Source organism: Poromitra crassiceps (genome assembly GCF_964638095.1).
Source record: "Poromitra crassiceps genome assembly, chromosome: 3".
Lineage (NCBI taxonomy): Eukaryota > Metazoa > Chordata > Actinopteri > Beryciformes > Melamphaidae > Poromitra > Poromitra crassiceps.
Genome location: NC_139625.1, coordinates 72393227 through 72412749, shown reverse-complemented (window position 1 = coordinate 72412749; position 19523 = coordinate 72393227). Strand labels below are relative to the sequence as shown.

Here is a 19523-nt window from a genome sequence, read left to right as displayed (position 1 = left end):
CCTTATAATGCTAAAATAAAATGTTGTAATGTTGGCATGGCACAGTTGTGATGTCCTCAGTCACTTGAGCAACTGTGATGTCATTAGTGATGTCACTCAAGCAACTGTGAAGTCATAAGTGATGTCACTTGAGCAGTTGTGATGTCATTACTGATGTTATAAATTCTGCTGAGGTTATAAGTAGGACCGGCATAAAGACTTTATCAGACTTTTTAAAGGAGAATTACGTTTTTTTATAACCTGGACCTTATTCCAGCTTTAAATATGATTTTTAAGTCACCCTGATAAGTTTGATTTGATATTATGCGCTGAAACAATAATTCCACTGACCTAAATAATATGGACAGAGCTATCCCATTGATCTTGGTCTCCCGTTTGGAGTTGAAACCATAGGTTGAAACGTTGGCTGTCGCCATCTTGATTTCTCGTCAGCAGAGTGGGAGGGAATGGGTTGAGTCCTTGCACAGCTCATTGAGATGGGAGTTTCCCAGAGCCGCAGCTCCGCCTGCTATTGGTCCGTGATCGGCAAGCTGCGTGATCACTGGACAGGCGATCTGTCAATCACCCCCTTTTCTAGCATCTATTTTACTCCAAACGGGCGAGTTATATAAAAAATTACCCCCTACAGTTGTTATGAAAAGGTGAAATTATAAAGGCTGGGTTCACCCAGGCTCCTTGACACGACCCTTTGACGGCAAAGGGTCGTGTCAAGTTTATGTAGTTTGTAAATATTGAATATTGATACAACATATGTAATTAGTTAACTAGTCTTGCTTGCGCTGGAGAGTCAGCTCAAACTACTATCATTCTGGTATGGGGGGTGGCGGCTCTGCCATGTTTGCATTTCATGTTGAGCATGTAAAACTTGCCATTTTCAGCATGTAGGTTGCTAGCTTGGAGGTTGTTGTTGTTTCACGTACCAACAGACACTTTGAAAAGACGCCGATAGCAGAAGGGGCAGGGAATTCTGACTGTAATGGACGGCACCATTGTCTACCTTACTTCCGTTGAGTCAGACTATTAGTGAAAACTATGTACAGTATCTCCAAAATGTTAACATTTCAGGAACTATGTGTAGGACAAACAGCCTTGTTTTTAGTATGACCACCATGCGTTTTTGAGTTTATTTAATGGGGTTTGAAAGGGTTTCATCAGTCTGCCAGCCTGAGGGTTGAATAGTTTGTTGCCTTCAACTCAACATAAAACATGAAGATCACCAAAGTTGGAGTTACAAGGTTTTGACATGATAGCATATTCACATGAAAAATAACACGTGTTGTCTCAAATTAGACATGTTGTCTCAAATTAGATGTGTTTAAATGAGCACACCGGCCTACTGTATAATACTTATTTTAAAGTGTTTCACACTGTCTTACTGTAGAACGACCTGCTGGATGTGGTGGCGAGTATTGAGCTATCAAAGAAGACCGTGCGGAGGATAAGAATCAACTTTGTCTTCGCTCTCATCTACAATCTCGTGGGAATACCCATCGCTGCAGGTAAGCACAGTTTGCTGATTTATAACTCAACCTTCCCTTGTAGAAATACGGGGCCCTATTCTCCCACAGGCCTTCGGCACTAATACGGGCCTTAAACGCAAAAAAACGTGCCTTGCGCCTGTTTTGGGACGATAGTTTTTTTTGGGACGATCAATATGGCTTTACGCTGCCAAATGCGCTTTAGGCCGAATGGGCGTGGCGCAGTCCCAGAATGGGCCAGAGTGGGCGTGTCGGCGCTAAATACCGGCGTACTGCTATCTTCCGACCTGGCGTACATTTAGCGCTTTGCGCTTTTGAAAACCAGGCCTATTCAGAGTGCGCCAGTTGCGCGGAGCGCTCCCCTCTGGCTCTCTCCCTCCCCTCTGGCTCTCTCCTCTGTCACCCTTCTCTGTGTCACTCTCTCCCTCTCTCCTCAGTCTGCCAGGCACAATACCGACTGTCTCTGACTCCCTCGCTCAGAGTCCCATAGAAAAAATAAGCTGTAAGTTCACTGCAATGTGAATGTCCCAACATGCATTGTGCTTCTCCATTTCGCTACTAAATAGAAACCAAATGAGCCGAAAACCTATATTAAGGGAGGATCTAAATAATGTGTAATGGTAAGACAACCTCCAATTGTAGAACATTTCAATATTGGACCAAATAAAACATCGAAATGAAAACACCACCCTATGTGAAACATATATGTCCTACTGGGGCTATAAATATCCCTTGTCGATTTAACGTGATTTAGATAAGTGACAGCGGAACGCGCTTCGGAAGCTTCTACTGTCATCTGCTATACTGTGATGTCCGCTCCAATAACTTGGCCCTACTCCACATTTAGTTTTACAATAAAAACACATTTATGCAATGACTTTACATAATGTAGGCTATATTTATGTGCATCATCCTTCCTGCAGCAGGCGAGAGAAAATGATATCTTTCTGGACAAACTTTCACCAATCTAATAGGCTATATTTTTCTAGCTGATGCATTTAGAACATTATTTCCACTTTGATCTTGCTATAGTGTAGCGTATTTACATGCTTGCAGTATTTAAACTGCAGTTAGATTGGTTTGAGAAGCATAATAATATGGAATAATAGCATATAATGGAGACAGACAAGACTGGATGAAGGGAGGGGGGGGGGCAGAGCGCTTGGCTTTTCGTTTATTGCACTTATCCAATGAACTGAAGGTGCATAATTTTACGCTTAAAAGGCGTGGTTGTAATGGTTGAAGCTGCGTCTAGCGCCAAGACCAAGATATCAAGTGCGCTGGTCCACGCCCACTGCGCCAGGCGCTCGGCGTAGAAACTAGGCCGATGCAACGATAGGGGGCTATGTCTGTGTGTCAATATTCCTCAGTTCTTTGAAAAGGAAGAACAATATACTCTAATCTATTACCAAGATAGCAGAACTTCATTTCAGTGATCAGGCCACAACCCAAATGCTGGTCAAATTTGGTTCTGGCTGGTAAGTTTGTCTGTTCTACCAGCTACTTAGGCAGGTAAGCAACACTCATCTGGAAGTTATAGTTTATTCTATAATATCTATTCTCCCCAATAGCGAGCACACTCAATCCAGCGAGAAAACAAGGTGCAGGGCCAAAATAGACTGATTATAAAAGAGAACATCCCAGCACACTAAAATGTCCTTTCAAAAGTAAAAAAAAAAAAAAAAAGGCGTAAGGCGGAAATGTCATCTATATACATTCATACCGGACGTACATTCAATTATTCAATAAAGTATTTTACAAAAAGCACAATGAATGACCACTGGTAGGAGAAAAGGGCATAAAACACTGTTACAAAAAGAAAGTATTGTGTTTACAAATAATTCCCTTATCATAGAAAATTACATCAAAGGTACAATATGACAAAGAAAAGCATAAAAAAATGATAGCCCACAGTCAAAAATACTTCATTATCTCACACTGCACCAAGAACATCTCTATATAAAAAATTCCTATATCAAAAACCCAAGTTTTTCTTTTGCAAAAGCGGTAATTTAGCATTTGCGCTCGTTTAATGCCGCGCGCAATGCAAATTGGGGCCGTGCAGAAGCGCATGCCTGTTATAATTGTACTGGACATAGGCGTGCCACATGCCAAACCAGGCGTTTCAGCACAAAAATGTGGGGTTAGATGGCATTATCCTATCGGTCAGCAGCGCGCAATTACTTTGCGCTAAGAGCTTTTAAAAGCACCTCTTAAGTGCTAAAGACCCCGCTGCGCTTCAGCGCACCATAATCTCCGTGCTGCGCAGTGCAGAGTAAAATTCCTTTTGGATATGTCATTACGCACAGCCTTGCGACGCCAGGACATCAAATTCTGCTGCTAAAATTGGGTATTAGCAGATAATTCAGTGAGGCAATCAACTATAACTCACTGAGAAACTTTTATCACATCGCAAAGATGGAAATTAATTGAGAAAACTTGTTGGACAATGGACAAGCTATTCACCTTCACCTATCCCATAACCCGGAGGGTCGTTGGCACCACAGACGATCTGTCAATAAGCTCCGAATTCTAACTCAGTGTGCCATGATGTGTGCTCCCTCATGTTCCGGGGTATTGAAGCTGTTGGACCTACCGGTGGTCATTCATTGTGCTTTTTGTAAAAGTCTTTATTGAATAATTGAATGTACTTCCGGTGTGAATGTATATACAGTAGACAACATTTCCACCTTGCACAGCACAATGCTGAAGAAGGCCTTTTGGCTGAAATGTCCGTTGGTGCACATCCAGATGACAAAACTTTTGAAAGGACATTTTAGTGTGCTGGACTGTTCCAGCAAACTATTCTAAAAATCAAACAGACATGTGGAACAGATAAAGTGATTTGAAACCACAAGCATGTTGAATGGAAATATGTTTATATTGGCACCCTGTAGATCACAGTGAAAAAGCAAATTTGCAGTCATTGCATTATTCAGCCTTTATTTATTGACTCTGGTTTTATTTTTTATTTAGGATTTAGATATTGTGTTTTATTATTTTGAAAGTTTCTTTTAGATTCAGAATGTAAATGGTCTATAAAATATAATAATTATGAATGTAATGTAATTTCACACCAACATTTATTTATTTGGTCACCTCTGGAATAAAGGATGGACAGTTTGTTCTTGAGTCTGCAGAATGTTTGCAGTGAGTGTTCTGAAAGCACAGTCCTGTTCCCTGGTCATCTGTAGCCTGGGTAAACCCAGCCTCCACGTGACCTCCATGTACAGTACTATCAGTCATGTAGACATAGTATGTGATGTCACGTTGAAGGCTGGGTTCACCCAGGCTAGGTCATCCTATAGGTGTGTTTATGTTCCCTGGTCATCCTAGGTGTGTTTATGCCCGTCGGCCTGGTGCTGCAGCCGTGGATGGCTTCAGCGGCGATGGCTGCCTCCTCCGTCTCAGTGGTGCTTTCTTCCTTACTGCTGAGAATGTGAGTCCATATCAACCTCATACAGGGCTATGGGAGACATCTTAGAAAGTATTAAAAGATACTAAATCAATTTAGTGAAAATGAAGACCCTTAAAATGATTTACGAAAAAACTTAGACACCAATTTAGTAGCTATTTTTTAAAATGTGAATAGCCTATTTGTCTGCTTTTGTTTCTGTGCTAAAAGGCTGCGTCAATTTATTTATTTTGCCCCTGTTTTGCTCCTCCTTTATTCAGTGTTTTTTATTGTGTGTTATTTACTGTTCTTACTTTTAATACACATTGCCATTGGGTTAGTCACTTCAGTGTTTACTGTATGTGGGTGGGCCGCCCACATACAGTATTGGCTACCCATTTTAGCACTTTTTATTTTTGTATCCATTCGAGAGAATGATGCCCTCCACGATCAATTAATGACTAATTCATCGATTAAGTCGTGGACAATCTGCCCTCGCTCTACCTGTTCGTTCTGCTATTGTGAGAAGGGAGCCTCAATTTATTCTTTTGAGCTTTGTTCCCTCCCGGCCTATCAGAATTATGTTGTATTAATAAGCTTACAGTGGTCCATATCGCAAACTAAGACTGTTTAGTTTTGCAATCTCAAAATCAATGTAAATGTAAGTTAAAGGTGTGTTGCTGATGTGACAAAGGTGTCATGTTGAGGTCTTAAAATATATTGAAAACTCTTAAAACGTATTGGATTTAACTTCAGCATTCCTGCATATACCCTGTTATACCCCTTTCATACCAGCGACCAGGGTTTGACCAGGGTTACTTGACCCATGCCATGTTCAAACCTTTTGTCAATTCACACCAAGTCAGTCAACATTGTTCTTTTCCATAATAGTACTGACAATTTTATGATACAAAGCTGGTTGAAAAGTGGCCAAGTGATCCTTTAAACACAGATGGAAATATAAAAGCTGACCGTCCCATCTAGGTACAAGAAGACGTCACCGGAGCTGTATGAGTTGCGGGCACGGGGCCAGCTGAGGAGCCTGCGCTCCTCCCAGATCAGCATCCACCTGGGGCTGGACGGCCGGCGGCGCAGCCCGACGCCCCTGCACCGAGCCCGAGAGCACCTGGGCCAAGGCGCCACCCCGCCGGCTCTCTCTGGTCGCACGGCCAGCCAAGGTCCGTCCATTAACTCTGTCCAGGAGCACGACCGCTACATGCTCCTGGACCACCAGACTGCAGAGGAGCTCACTGTTTAGCAAAGGGAAAAGGCCTGACCTATTTGTGCTGTTTGCATAGGTTGGCTTTACTTTTTTTTTTTATAAACACCTCATCTGGTTGGACACTACACAGTTTTTGCCTGCTTCTCATGTTTATGAATTCAGTGAAGCCAAATCACACGAGCTGATTGTTAGATATGTAAATATTTTATTTTCAATTTTTATAGAACGATAATAATATCGCAGACACAGGAAAGAACAGAAAGAAAAAAAAAACATCACCAGTAGTTCTGTTGATTCGCAGGAAGTGGAGACAGAGATGCAGAGCATGCAAGACTTAAAGGTCAGACGTCAGTCTGTGTTCGAGCTCGGAAGTACAGCACCTTCGGAAGTACAGCACCTTAGTGATGAGAAACTCTCATCTGTTATCGTGCCTGTGGTTGAGGTTGAGGTCGAAACAGATGAGTGTCAGATGAAGTCATGTGATGTTTCGCCAGAGTTGAAGTCAATGTGGTGTAGTGAAGCTGTCATGAAGGAAACCATCACCTCAGGAGTGAGGAGAAAGTGAGGTCAAGTGAAATATCTTGTCATCACCACACAGACCATGCAGAGTTAAATCTAAGTGTGGCAGAGGACGGCATGAAAAGGGTTGCGTCTGTAGAGAGCGCCTCGTTCGTGTTTGATCCAGGGGATCCAAGTTTTACCAAAGTGAGACTGGATTACTCTTTGAAACCTCCCGATGGGAGAACTGACAAATTGTGAGTGTCAGGCCTGATGACCATCTGCTTGAGCTCGCAGACACTGAGCTAGATGAGCACCCAGGGTATTTGACAGTGGCACAGGAGGACGTTCATGTCATTGATCCTGACCCAGTTTTAGGGAGAAATGTCTTGGAAGGAATGAATGAAAATGATTGCCTGATACCAAATGAGGCCAAGCCCAGTGTGCATAAGAATGCAATCATTGCCGATTGTTGGTCTGCAGGATGAGATAACATGTCGAAATATTTATGGAGGAAATGAGTAAATTGGAACTAGTCTAAACAAAAATAAAAGTTCTGGTTAAAGTGATTCTCACTGTAAAGGAGAATTTGTGGGTTATTTTGAAACCTAGGAAATTCCTCAAAGGATTTCTACTATGATGTATGATAAATCTAATAATGTAACACTGTTGTGTAGTTTTGATGAATATTATGAGTGGAGAAAAGCAGCAGAGTAAAAAGCAAAACAAAAATTAAGGAGTAAACTCGTTAATTTATTTTTTATGTGTATATGTAAATTATGTTAAATGTTAATATTATACAGCAAAGGTTTTTGTTGTGTTTTCTCTTTTATAAGGGAGGGGGCATGTGACGGTTCACCTTTCGCACTTCACGTATAGATATCATAATATTCATTCTTATTGATAATGGCTGGTTTTGTCTATGATAAGAGATTTAGGACCCTATCTTCGTACGGCGCTATCGTTTGCGCTGCCGTTTGCGCGCCTCTTATTGCTATCTTTCCTGCGTCTTAAGCTATCGTCTGCCTCCACCATCCAGTTTTGCGCTGGGATCTAAGCGCAGACACAGGTGTAGGCGTGGCCCAGGCGTGTCCGTGGGCCTCTAGCCTATCATCTGCCTCCCGCAAGTGTAATTTTGCGCTCTGGCGAAGATACCGTCGCTATGTTCCGAGCGGAAACAGAGGTTTGGGCGTTGCCCGTGCCAAAATAGGCATTCCAGCGCAAATGTGTTTGGGTGGCCTTGGGTGCTCTCAATTTTAACGCCACCAAATAGCAGGTCTTGGCGCAAAAAAAACCACTACGCCAGGGGTACGCCTGAGCGCAAACAGTATTCTCCGCGCAGTGCAGGAAATCCTCACTTGGATACATTACGCACGGCATGGATGTCACTCTCCCAACACCTCGCTCCTGCACACCTCGCTCCTCCCCTCTTCTCTCCTCAGAATGCCACATTGATTTTCAACTATAGCCTACATTGCAGAAAAAACACACCTTGATTTAAAAATGAGAATTTGTTTGTCATGGTTTTATTAGGCTACATAATTCCCGACCATACAGGTCTGTGGTGTGAGGTAACAGTAGATTGCTTTTGAGAAATTTGTGACGGTGTTGTGCCAAAAAGTGATTTGCTGCCAGAAACTGATTTCGCTCCGTGGGACCGCACACAGCGCTGCCTCTCCCCACCCTGTGAGCCCCATGGCCGGCCCAAAACACCCAGGGCACTGACCCACCCCCACCACCCAGCCTGCCTACCCAGCCCAGCTCCCACCTTCTCCGGGGACGACCCCCCTCCAGCACCCGGCCCACTAGCCGAACCTGCGCACCCCACGCTTAAGCACCCCTCCCCAGGCTACACACAGACTCCCGCCCCGCCAGACCCTCATTCCCCTAATCCAATTCAAAACGCAAATCACTTTTTGGCACAACACCTGTCCGGCCAGTACAGTAACCTCTTTCCCTGCAATTGCACGCATGCAAGACCAGCTTCTCCACAGCGCGCATGGCAGTCAATGGCTTAACCAGAGTGGACAGTTCTGACATAGGCTATTGAAATAGGCTAGAATTAAAATCTCACACATTCCTATCCTATTAAAGAAACAAATATTTTTAGATGTGTATGTTATAGCCTATATGAACGAAACATCTAATTACAGTAAGCCACGCTTTGGGACATGGGGCTATTCACTGCGTAATTGCGCGGCGGCCCTTTGTGTTTCAAATTGATTGTTCCATCAGCATCAATTTTCGTTACGAATCCGAACTGGTTCATCCTCCAATTCTCTCCCTCTCTTCCCTCTCTCGTTCTCTCCCCCACCCTCTCTCTCTCTCTCCCCCTCTCTCTTTTATCTCTCTCTCTCACTCTGTTTCTCTGCTTGCACTCAGCAAGAAAGAAGCAGCTGTCACAGACGTGATGGCGGTGACGCTGTGGCTTTTAAGGGGAGTGATCTCACACTTGTGTGGGCATAAACACGCCTATGGAGGTTTGCGCCGAGATGACGCAAAGGGCAGCGGGCCGACACACCCACAATTAGGGTTTTGCGTGGCGCTATTCCAGCGCAAAACTGGCGCTAACGCAAAATTACCGCCGTTGCGAAGATAGGGCCCTTAGTGTACAATTGTGGGTGGGGCCCTTGTGTCTATTTTGGGGGTGCCAGACTGGTCTATAAGATGGCCGCCGTCAGGGCGTGCAGGAGAGCTCTGAAAGCCCATTGAAAAGCCTCATGCCAGATGAGAGGCTCAGTTGTTTCACACAGAAGAAGATCGTAGCGGGGGAAGACCGCTTGTTTCCAGCCAAGGTTAGGGTTTATTATAGGAGCACTGTTTTAGATATTATTGTTTTGATCCACTTTTGGAACCACCTGATGGCAACAGGCAATCGTGGATGCCTCCTGCAAACCAGCAAAGCAGAGCTGGCCGGGAGAAGAGGTCCCCAAGCCGGAAGCAGCCAGCTAGCTTGGTGAGTGCACTATTCTCTCTTTGACAATTCCAGCCTATATAATGGTCCGTATTTCAGCGTGCTGAGTCTAATCCAGTCCACCCCTAGACAAAATGATAACAAATATGATAGGACTGGATCAAGACTTAACAAGTGTTACAGACTTTGAAGTTGTGAAGGTTAAGTTAACATCTGGTAAAACATGACGTCAGACCTTTGACGAATATTTATGGTGTTTGGGTAAATTTGGCATACATATGATTCACAAGTATTAATATTCAAAATATTGCCAAAACATGTTATTTTTTCTTTCTTTCACTGAGACACTTAACTTGTGTAAGTGGGGACTGCCCACCAAGTCGGCAGCCATCTTTCCAGAATGATTGAGAGAAAAACCCTCCAAGAGGTTCCTCCCAAGAACCCTTTTTAATAAGGTTCCTCCAGGAACCAGTTTTGAGTTATTAAAGGTTCCTCCAGTATCCTATTGTCTAAATTCAGCTGTTAAAGGTTCCTCCAGGAGGTGCCGGGTCTATATGCCGACAACCCGCAATGCCGATAGGCCGCTAATCCGATGCCCCCCTATTGTGCCCGCAGGTTATGAGATGCACCAATGTTACAGACATCACATTGCTCACTGCCTCTTCCACTCCTGCATGGCATTTGCATCACCCTAACACTAACTCTATGGGCCTTTTTCATAGCTGCCATTTTGTGTCTAAAAGGCAGGCTAAACACATGTGCAACCAACTCTCTAATTAGGGCCCCATCACTGGAACACCTAAATAGACTGGAAATTGGAAACCCTAATTAATGTTTTGGTACACCTCTTCTTCCTGCTTTTTAGACACAAAATGGCTGCTGTGAAAAAGGCCTATTGTAAAATTGTTTGTGCAATGGTCTGTGCAGCAATCCAGGGGGTCTGTGGAGGGTCTTCACGGAGCTCCGCGCTCCTCTCAAAAAATGTAACTCTGCGGAGTTGCCGTGAACACCATGAACACCCGACACACCGCATTAATTTGCCTTCACTCCTAAACCGCACGATGATATGCAAAACTTCTTGGGCTTTTTTCCCCCCTTAAGATACATTACACAATGAAAAATGATGATCTACCACCTAGTTTTCTTGTAGCTCAAAAGAGGCTGTTTGTTGTTTGCTACTGTACCACTTTTATGCACTTTTTATGTACTTGATGGTGATGTTTTAAATTATTGTGCCTATTCCAAATATCTGTGTGCCTTGTACAGTGGATTATGGAGCACAGAGGTGTATCACTGACTACAAAGCTGTCACTTACTGTATCAGTGTTCCATGTCTGCTGTATTCATTGGTACACTCATCTATATTCATGATACACTTTAATCTATATCCATTGGTACATGTTCATCTTTACATCTTTACACATACAGACACTAAAAGGTACAATGTGTAATATTTGGCCATATGATCCAAACCAAAAGGGGGCAGCATTTCACCTCCTGCCACCCTCCATAGAGTGTATATATGTATCCATATAGAGTGCCAAAGTCACACCCTCTTCCTGGTTTGGCATGGAATGGGACCTACAGTTAAGGATTTCATTCCCCATTCATTTTTCCATAGACATTTTGAAAAATCCTTATAAAGAGTTACTTGGTGAAACCAAGCGATTCAGCTATATTTGGACCCCCAAAAAGGCAGACCAGATTTTTAGGCCGGCGTGAGACGGCCTCATTATTTGGCATTGTCCTCTCATTCTGTCATGGATTCTGTCACGGATTTACAAGCCGTTTTGGCTTTGGCCAATCCTGCCGTGTTCCGCCCCCAAATCGAGTGGGATTCAGCGTGTTGTGGTGCTATGCGAGTGAGAGCCACAGGCAGCCCTTAACTACGTTAACTAACGTCCTGGAATGCGATTTTAATGAGCCAGTTGCATTTCTTTGCATTCTTAGACATTACCGTATTTATTTTGTATGTTACATACAATTGCCCAAGTTATGGGCTAGAAATTCTGCCAAGTTACATGCAATAGGCAGCCATTTTCTCCATTTCGAGGAGATAAGCCAGCTGCGTTTGTGTGAGCCTGGCGGCCTGGAATCTCCGAGGGGACGGGGTCTGAATTCGGCCTAATGCGGTGGACTCGTCTGCCATTCGCCTGCTCGTCAATGCTTGTTTTGCAGTGCCCGTTCGCCTTTCACTGAAAAGTGTCTGAATTTGACAATTGATGGTGTTTTCTTTGGACTACGTGGGTGGCACTTGTTTCTGAACTGTGTTGTATTGATGCTGTTGTGTGGATGTGTGGAGTGTATTGCTGGATAATTGCCTTATAAGGGAGAGGGATTCTGTGCTCACCTGATGGCATGATGCTTATCCACTCTTGCCTTCAACCTATTTGGAGTTACTATTGGATAATTTTTTGTCATCACATTGTATTGGTGGAAGTAGGCCATTTTTAGAGCAATTGGGTTTCAGTCTTTTCCATTTTCACATTTTGTCCTCATAGTAAACTCCGCCCCCCATTGGCCATTAATTAGTTGTTAGACAGACACACAAACGTGGGGTAACAAAATATGCCTGCCTGGTAAACAAATGTGCATGGCTGGTACAATTTCTAACCGACCAGCCCCGTTGGCTGACAACAGGCTCATCAACGCTTTCCCACGCCGGCCATATGCTAGGTTTCAACCTAGCCTTGTTCATTTATTTTTTGTCCGGAAGGCTAGCACCATTAGTGCTATATTCTAGGACCTATAGTAAAGTAAAAACCCTGATTTGGGTGGTCTAACCTAGCTTGTTAGTTAGTGGATTATTCAAGCTTTCTAAGTCAAGTAGGGTCCATTTGGTAGTTTATTCGCCCAAAAATGTCTTGGGAATCTCTCTCCAGCTCTACCTTGCTCTACGTCTTCTTCCTGCACTGAGGCAGACTCAAAGCTACAGTACAGTGCGGTAGTGACTCACTACCTCCTCTTGAGGTAGGAGCGATATTACAGGAGAGTGTGAGTATGAGTACTGCAGGAACTGAGTCCGGAAAACATGGATGCTAACACTTCCGGGTTCTTCACTTTTTCTACTTATGGGACTTTTCAATGGGTTTTTGGCGAGATGCTTAAAATAAGGTCTGTGGTTAACGCAAGCTTATTCAAACGCGAACCTGTGTTCAGCAGGATAATCTTCACACATGAGGACCACTTTCACCTGGAAGTCCAGGACTTCTGTGTTGCGACTACAAAAATACGTCATCCCTGCGGTACTCTATTGGTGCTAATTTCAGTAGGTATCTCTGACTGCAACATAGACGTGTTTGACATAATGTCAAAATGATTGTTTCTCAAGATCGTATGATAATCTTAGTTCATTTTTGAATGTTTTAAAAGTCAATTCTAGCAAAATCGTACACATTGCACCATTAAACATACACACAAACTCTATACAGTCTAGAACACACTGCTGGCTGTGTCATAGTCCATGCTGATGTGAAAGGTGCTGGGCAGAGACTTGAGGTACTCCATATGCCTCCTGGCATCCTCCTGGTTGTGCCTGATGTAGTAAATAATGTACACTATCACCATTGAGAACCAGCTGAACATGGCCACAAACATGGCCACATCTGTGGTCCTCTGGTGGAAATTGCAAAAGTTGATCCCGGAGTCCAGGACCTGGATCACCGGTTGGCCCACGTACTCCTCCTGCACCGACGTATAGCAGTTCACCTCGTTCACCGTCTCAGGGTCCAGTCTCAGCTCCCTCAGCATCTCCTGCAAAGAGCACTCGCAGTGCCAGGGGTTGTTGGACAGGCGGATGCGGGCGTGGACCTTGGAAAAGGTGTCCTTGGGCAGGGTACTGAGGTGGTTGTTAGAAAGGTCCACGGTCCGCAGCCCCTCCAACATTCCTTCAAAGGCATGGGCATCCACACTCTCGATGGAGTTATGAGATAGGTCCAGCTCCCTGAGGCGATGGAGGCCTTTGAAGGCCTTCTTGGGAATGTGTCTGATCTGGTTAGATGAGAGGAGGAGTATAACCGTGTCCTTGGGCAAATTTGGTGGGACATTCTCCAAGTTGCGTGAAGTGCACTGCACCACCATGCCATTCCGATCCATACAGTGGCAGCTCTTGGGGCAAGTGGACGCTGCAATCATCATCATTGACAGAAGCCACAATGTTCCCACAAAGTAAAGAGAACCACGGGAAGGACGTTTTATGGATGGCCTTTGAGAGGCCCCCATTAGTCTGGGCATTGATGGCTAAAGTTTCATTTTCAGGACACTTTTCTTTGTTCAGCTGCAGACTTACACATTATCATTCAATTTCAATAATAAAAAAAAAACTTTATTCAAAAAAACTTTATTAGTCCCGCAATTCTTCATGTACCTTGACAGTTATGGACAGCCATGCACTCATCCAAGAGAAATGGACTAAGTGGCTAAAGGCTTGCATACTGAGGAATGTTAAAGTAGAATATAGCTGAAATAATCCATTGAAGAAGGAAAGGCCGTTTTTGATACTCCAACACTGCCAGATGGGTTTCATGTAATTGTGATCTCATGATCTCGCACAAATCCAGCTGCCTCGCAAATTTTGTTTTTGACAGAACAAGTCATAACTGTGTATCCAGGGAGGGGGGTATATCTTCTGCCATGATGGCAAGACATCTGTGTGTGAGAAAGATAGATAGCTGTCAACGCTTTCCACAAAGTTCAAGTTAATTCACTCTAACAACCTGGACCTTATTTCCAGCTGGATTTATGTTTTACAACTCACCATGAACAGAAATTTCGGAAAACGATCCAGTATAAAGCTAGAACGTGCCGTGCAGTGGCCTGGAACAGAGACCTTAGGGCTTAGGGGCACTTAAGCGTGTATTTGCATCCTGCAAATAAATAGCCTATCTTCTGCGACGCACCAGCTCATATCCTTATTATAACATAGAGACAATGAGAAAATGAATGCTGTATTTACCTTGCTGCAGACAGCATGTTCACTCTGTCTCTGTCTGCTGTCTGTCACATTGGTAGAGATAGAAGCTCCCGTTCCCCCCGCTACTCAGTTTGTAATCCATATGACGTTAGTCTGGCTCAAATAAATACAGGCGGCCATCAAATTCAAATGCATCGTCCATATTCTCAAAATCAGATAAATATCCACGGTGTTTACTCCACGCCAAACATGGCGGCTTGATCCACTGCAGCTGAGCTCTCAACATGATGTGAGACTAGCATGGGACTTGGTTACACAGACCCCAGATGTGGAAAATACCAGACAGCAGGCTGAGAGAGGTAAATAGAGTGACTCACATTTATGCCAGTATCATATAATAAGGATATGAGCCGGTGCATGGCAGAAAATAAGCTATTTACAAGACGTAAAATACACGCTTAGCCGGTGCCCCTACGGCTCCAGTCCATTGTGCAATGTGTTCTAGCTTTATACTGAATTGTTTTCAGAGATTTCTGTTCAGGGTGAGTTGTAAAACATAAATCCACCTGGAAATAAGGTCCAGTTTGTAAAAAATCTTAATTCTCCTTTAATATTTACGAGTTGGTTTCTTTTAAATTTGTCTGGGTCCTTCACTCCTTAAAATTGTGATACCTTCTGGTACCTGACATGAACATGCAACTCACTGGAATATTGATGAAGTTATTTTCTAACTAAAGCCATGCACTTGTTAAAAGAGTGACTATGTTCATACTGCAGGTGAAAGGAAGGTGATATGCAATACCACTGTACTCTGCTTTCATGAGGCTCCACATGCTTTTATGAATTATTCTGATATTTCTAATTATTCTTTTATTCTATAGAGACAGTTCGCATGTCTGGGAACGCCCACAAAATGTTAAACGGCTGGCGCGCAAGTGGGGTAAAACCGCCGATATATCTCATGGGCTGACTCACCAAAAGACGGTGCTGCGGCTCTAAACTACAGATTTGGGGGTTCTAGAGCAGAACACAAGACGTCTGCTCAGATGTGCGTTTACTGCGGTGGTTAAATCCCCGATCGTGTCTGCCTGGGCTGGGCTATCAGCTAAATTCTAACTTTGCTGAATGGATAGAATGGGGGTTTTTACCCCACCCTGACCACGCCCCCAGCCAGGCTGAGCCAGCTAACCCAGCGTCTATTGTGGGCGTTCCTAGAGCCTGTATGGGCGTTCCCAGACATGCGGACTGTCTCTATGGTTGGTCATGTAATTTTATAATGCCTATTAATTTGCCTTATTCAGAATAATCCTGGGTCAATTAAGTTCGAGATTATCATAATAATGGCACGCCATTTGTGAACATGTTGTTTACAAATTAAAAGCTATTAAACAAGGGGAGTCACTGATTAATATGCAAGAGATCAACTTTCCAGTGAATTGTCATAATAATAATAAGGGCAAATTCGGCCCTGGACCACGTGCGGCGTGTGGCAACGGCGGGGGCAGGCATCCCTGGGTTGTGGCTAAATGGGGTACAGCCACGGATGGAGTGACGTGAAATTGTAGCAATTGTTATTCCATGTAATGAATTTATGTTCCTTCTTGTATAGTGTCATGACGAAAGCAAAGATGCAAGAGGGTGAGATAAAGGATACATCCCCCCAATATTGAAGTAGCCTATAATAGTGTGTGTGTGTGTGTGTGTGTGTGTGTGTGTGTGTGTGTGTGTGTGTGTGTGTGTGTGTGTGTGTGTGTGTGTGTGTGTGAAAGAGAGAGAGATGTATATATATATATATATATATATATTTATATATATATATATATAATCTGTGATAATCTTAAGGCAAACAACCACTAACGGAAACAAAAATCAATTAGCTTTTGTCAATAAGTGCGGACTTATTGACACTTTTTATGCTTTTTCCTTGAAACACTCATTTACATGGTAACATTCATACTTCCTATGATTACCCCATTAAGATAAAAAAGACTGTTGGGTGATCGCTGTTTAGCAAATTAAATCGAAGTGAGTTTAGGTGGGCTAAAGGAATGTATTTTAGCTTACCCATCACCTACCTGGCACTGACTGGTTTAGATCCAAATTCACGGGAGAGCTTTTTCCACAAATGGAGGAGAGAAAAAGAAACCAAATTACTTTTCCATTGTTTCAATGAGCACACATTCACGCCATCTGCGAAGAGCACAGTCAAAAATCCCCTTATTGGTTTGCAGCAGCAGTAGCAGAAGCAGTTCTGTATCTGCTGTCGGTGTATCTGGCTGTACGTGCGCAGAGGCGCAGCAGTGAAGATGCGCAGCTGTGGTCCCAAGTCCCATATTCCATTACTTCACCAGCCTTGCGTAAAAAGGTAAAAAGCCACTGCAGGCGTGTAATACCGGGGGAAAACACACTGCTACATACAGTATAATAGGATGGACAATTGAAAAGTGAACAGACCTTCAGTCGGTGATGCGAGTCATACTGCTTTTATGATCAGCAATGCAATAGCCTTTGCAAAATATACTACTACTACTACTACTATTACAGTACTAATGATAGTCATTATAAAATCAGAATAATGTTAATATTATTATTAATAATAATAATAATACCTTATATCTATATTACACTCACTAAGTAGCACCATAGACAAACTATAAATCAATGTAAAATGATTATAGGCGTAGTGATATAGCAATAAATACCACAGGAGATAAATTAAAACTAGAACGACTGCACCCTTGATATGCCTCCACCAACAAGTGAGCAGTCGACATCCATGTCTGTCCAGACTTTGACGTTTGAGCCAAATGTGAAGAAATTCCGTCAAGGCGTTACTGAGATATGGCATTACCGAGCTTGAAAATGGCGTTTGTGAGGTTACAGTGACCTTGACGTTTGACCTTTGACCACCAAAATGTAATCAGTTCATCCTTGAGTCCAAGTGGACGTTTGAGCCAAATTTGATTAAATTCTGTTGAGGCTTTCCTGAGATATTGTGTTAATGAGCATGGAATGAGCGGGCGTGAGGTCACAGTAACCTTGAACTTTGACCTTTGACCACCAAAATCTAATCAGTTCATCCTTGAGTCCAAGTGGACGTTTGAGGCAAATTAGAAGAACTTTCGTTAAGGCGTTCCTGAGATATCGCGTTAACGAGCTTAGAATGGCGTTCGAGAGGACACAGTGACCTTGACCTTTGACCACCAAAATCTAATCAGTTCATCCTTCAGTCCAAGTCGACGTTTGAGGCAAATTTGATTAAATCCGTCAAGGTGTTCTGAGATCGTGTGAGATCGGATGGACGGATGGACAACCCGAAACCATAATGCCTCCTGCCTGGCTATCGCTGGCGGAGGCATAAAAACAACAACAAACAAAACATAAAGTAGCCTATAACTCTCTGTTCAGCACCACATGTACGCTGCAGTTCCCTAAAAGGAATAAAGTGATTTTGCAGAGTTTAATGCAGCGCTGTCCCATTACTGGATGAAATGCCCACATCAATTGTGTGTCAATATTCTTGTGTGGATGGAACTTCTCTCACCTCAGCATATTGGCAAGATCCCGGGGGAAGGGGGTTTGGGGGAGGGCAAAAAACAACAAGTCTATGTTACGCTGGATTGTATAAATAATAGACTGCATAAAAATGAATGTAGCCACCGTGAAGCCACCCATTGGCCTCTGGACTCCAGATTTGAAGCCTCGAGTTTTGCATTATGACCGTCACTATCTTGGTTCTTGAATCATCATTCTTGGAGCCAGAAGTGACCACAATATTTAGATGAGAAGAGCTGCAGCATTAGCCTGCTGTTTGGTCCGTCAGTGAACTGGCTGATATATGTCAGAAGTTTTGTAGTGTTACATGAATCTGTTTGGGGTGCGGTGGCGCAGTCGGTAGTGCTGTCGCCTCACAGCTAGAAGGTCCTGAGTTCGATTCTCGCCTGGGACGCTGTGGGCGCTGGAGTTGTGACCCCCCCCATATCTTCAGTGCCTACTGCCCAGGTGGGCTAGCTCGTCGAAAGGGCCTTTCTGTGTGGAGTTTGCATGTTCTCCCCGGGGGGTTCCTCCGTACATAACGCCCCCCACTAAAAACATGCAGAAGATCGTCATCCAACCAGTGACGACAACATCTGAAGTTGGTCCCCGGGCGCTGGAAAGAAAAAGCGACCACTGCTCCTGGCCTGCCCCCTGGAGGAAAGGACAAGCCTGGATGGGTCAAATGCAGAGGACATATTTCACCGGCCACCGTCAGCATGAGTGTGTGTTGTGGCCGCATGCATGTGTTGTAGTGTTCGTGGTAAACCAGACGGTCACATGAACTCACATTTCATTTCATTCGTCGTTTCCGTCTGGCCCCAAGCTTTCACACGCTGTCTGCAGTGGGCGGAAGTTGGGCGGGTGTACTTGTCTTGACAGACAACTCCTTCAGCCAATCAGCGTTTGATCCAGTCAAACTCAAATCCACTCGGGAGAACGGCAAAAACATATTTTCCGCCGAGAAACTCCGCGGTTGCAGCGATACTCGTGTAATAGACTCAATAACAACAATTAAACGTTGTGTACTTGTTTAATTGTTGTTATTGAGTTTATTTCTGCTGCAGTGCAGTTCTTGCAGAATTTCTGCAAAACAGTTCTTGCAGAATTTCTGCAATAACTGCACATTATGTCTGTTTAAACTCGACGAATGCTGACATTAATCCTCGAGGCGGACAGGCAAGGAGGCGGCCATTACTGTTTTGCTAGTGCCATTCCTGATTGGCTGGTCACGATGTCAACTACGAGGCGGGTCGCTGATTGGCTCGTCCGCTTTGCAGTTTCTGCTAAGATCCCACCATGGGGATGGGGCCAGAAGGTCTCGCAGAACCAAATGAAATGTGAGTTCACGTAACCGGCTGGTTTACCAGGCTAATATAAAGTCAACCATGATATCCGATAAAATTAGCTTCATCTGAGTTTTATTTTGTTAGATATGATTCAGTCCAGAGCAAGACAACTGTTTACACTGTTGGTGCAGAGGTGACAGCAGTTATAGTGAACCCTTTGATCAGAACAGTCATTCCTTTTTATTTTATTTTTTTTATTCAGATTTTTCTCCCATTTTCTCC

At 43.7% G+C, this 19523-nt stretch overlaps 1 protein-coding gene and 1 pseudogene across 2 annotated transcripts in view; one reads left to right on the top strand and one right to left on the bottom strand.

Moving 5' to 3' along the window:
* Positions 1-6130, top strand: part of atp7b (ATPase copper transporting beta) — a gene marked incomplete at both ends in the record, with an annotated part of 61824 nt that extends 55694 nt beyond the window's left edge. Inside the window, 3 exons of the mRNA XM_083633141.1 lie at positions 1382-1499; positions 4815-4917; positions 5857-6130. Coding sequence (XP_083489267.1) covers positions 1382-1499; positions 4815-4917; positions 5857-6130 — 495 coding nt within the window. The remainder of the gene's footprint in view (positions 1-1381; positions 1500-4814; positions 4918-5856) is intronic.
* A 6808-nt stretch (positions 6131-12938) lies between these two features.
* On the bottom strand, positions 12939-13727 carry LOC310772617 (leucine-rich repeat-containing protein 3 pseudogene; annotated as a pseudogene). Its single transcript has one exon. The product of its transcript is annotated as a leucine-rich repeat-containing protein 3 pseudogene (transcript).
* Positions 13728-19523: the final 5796 nt, after the last annotated feature.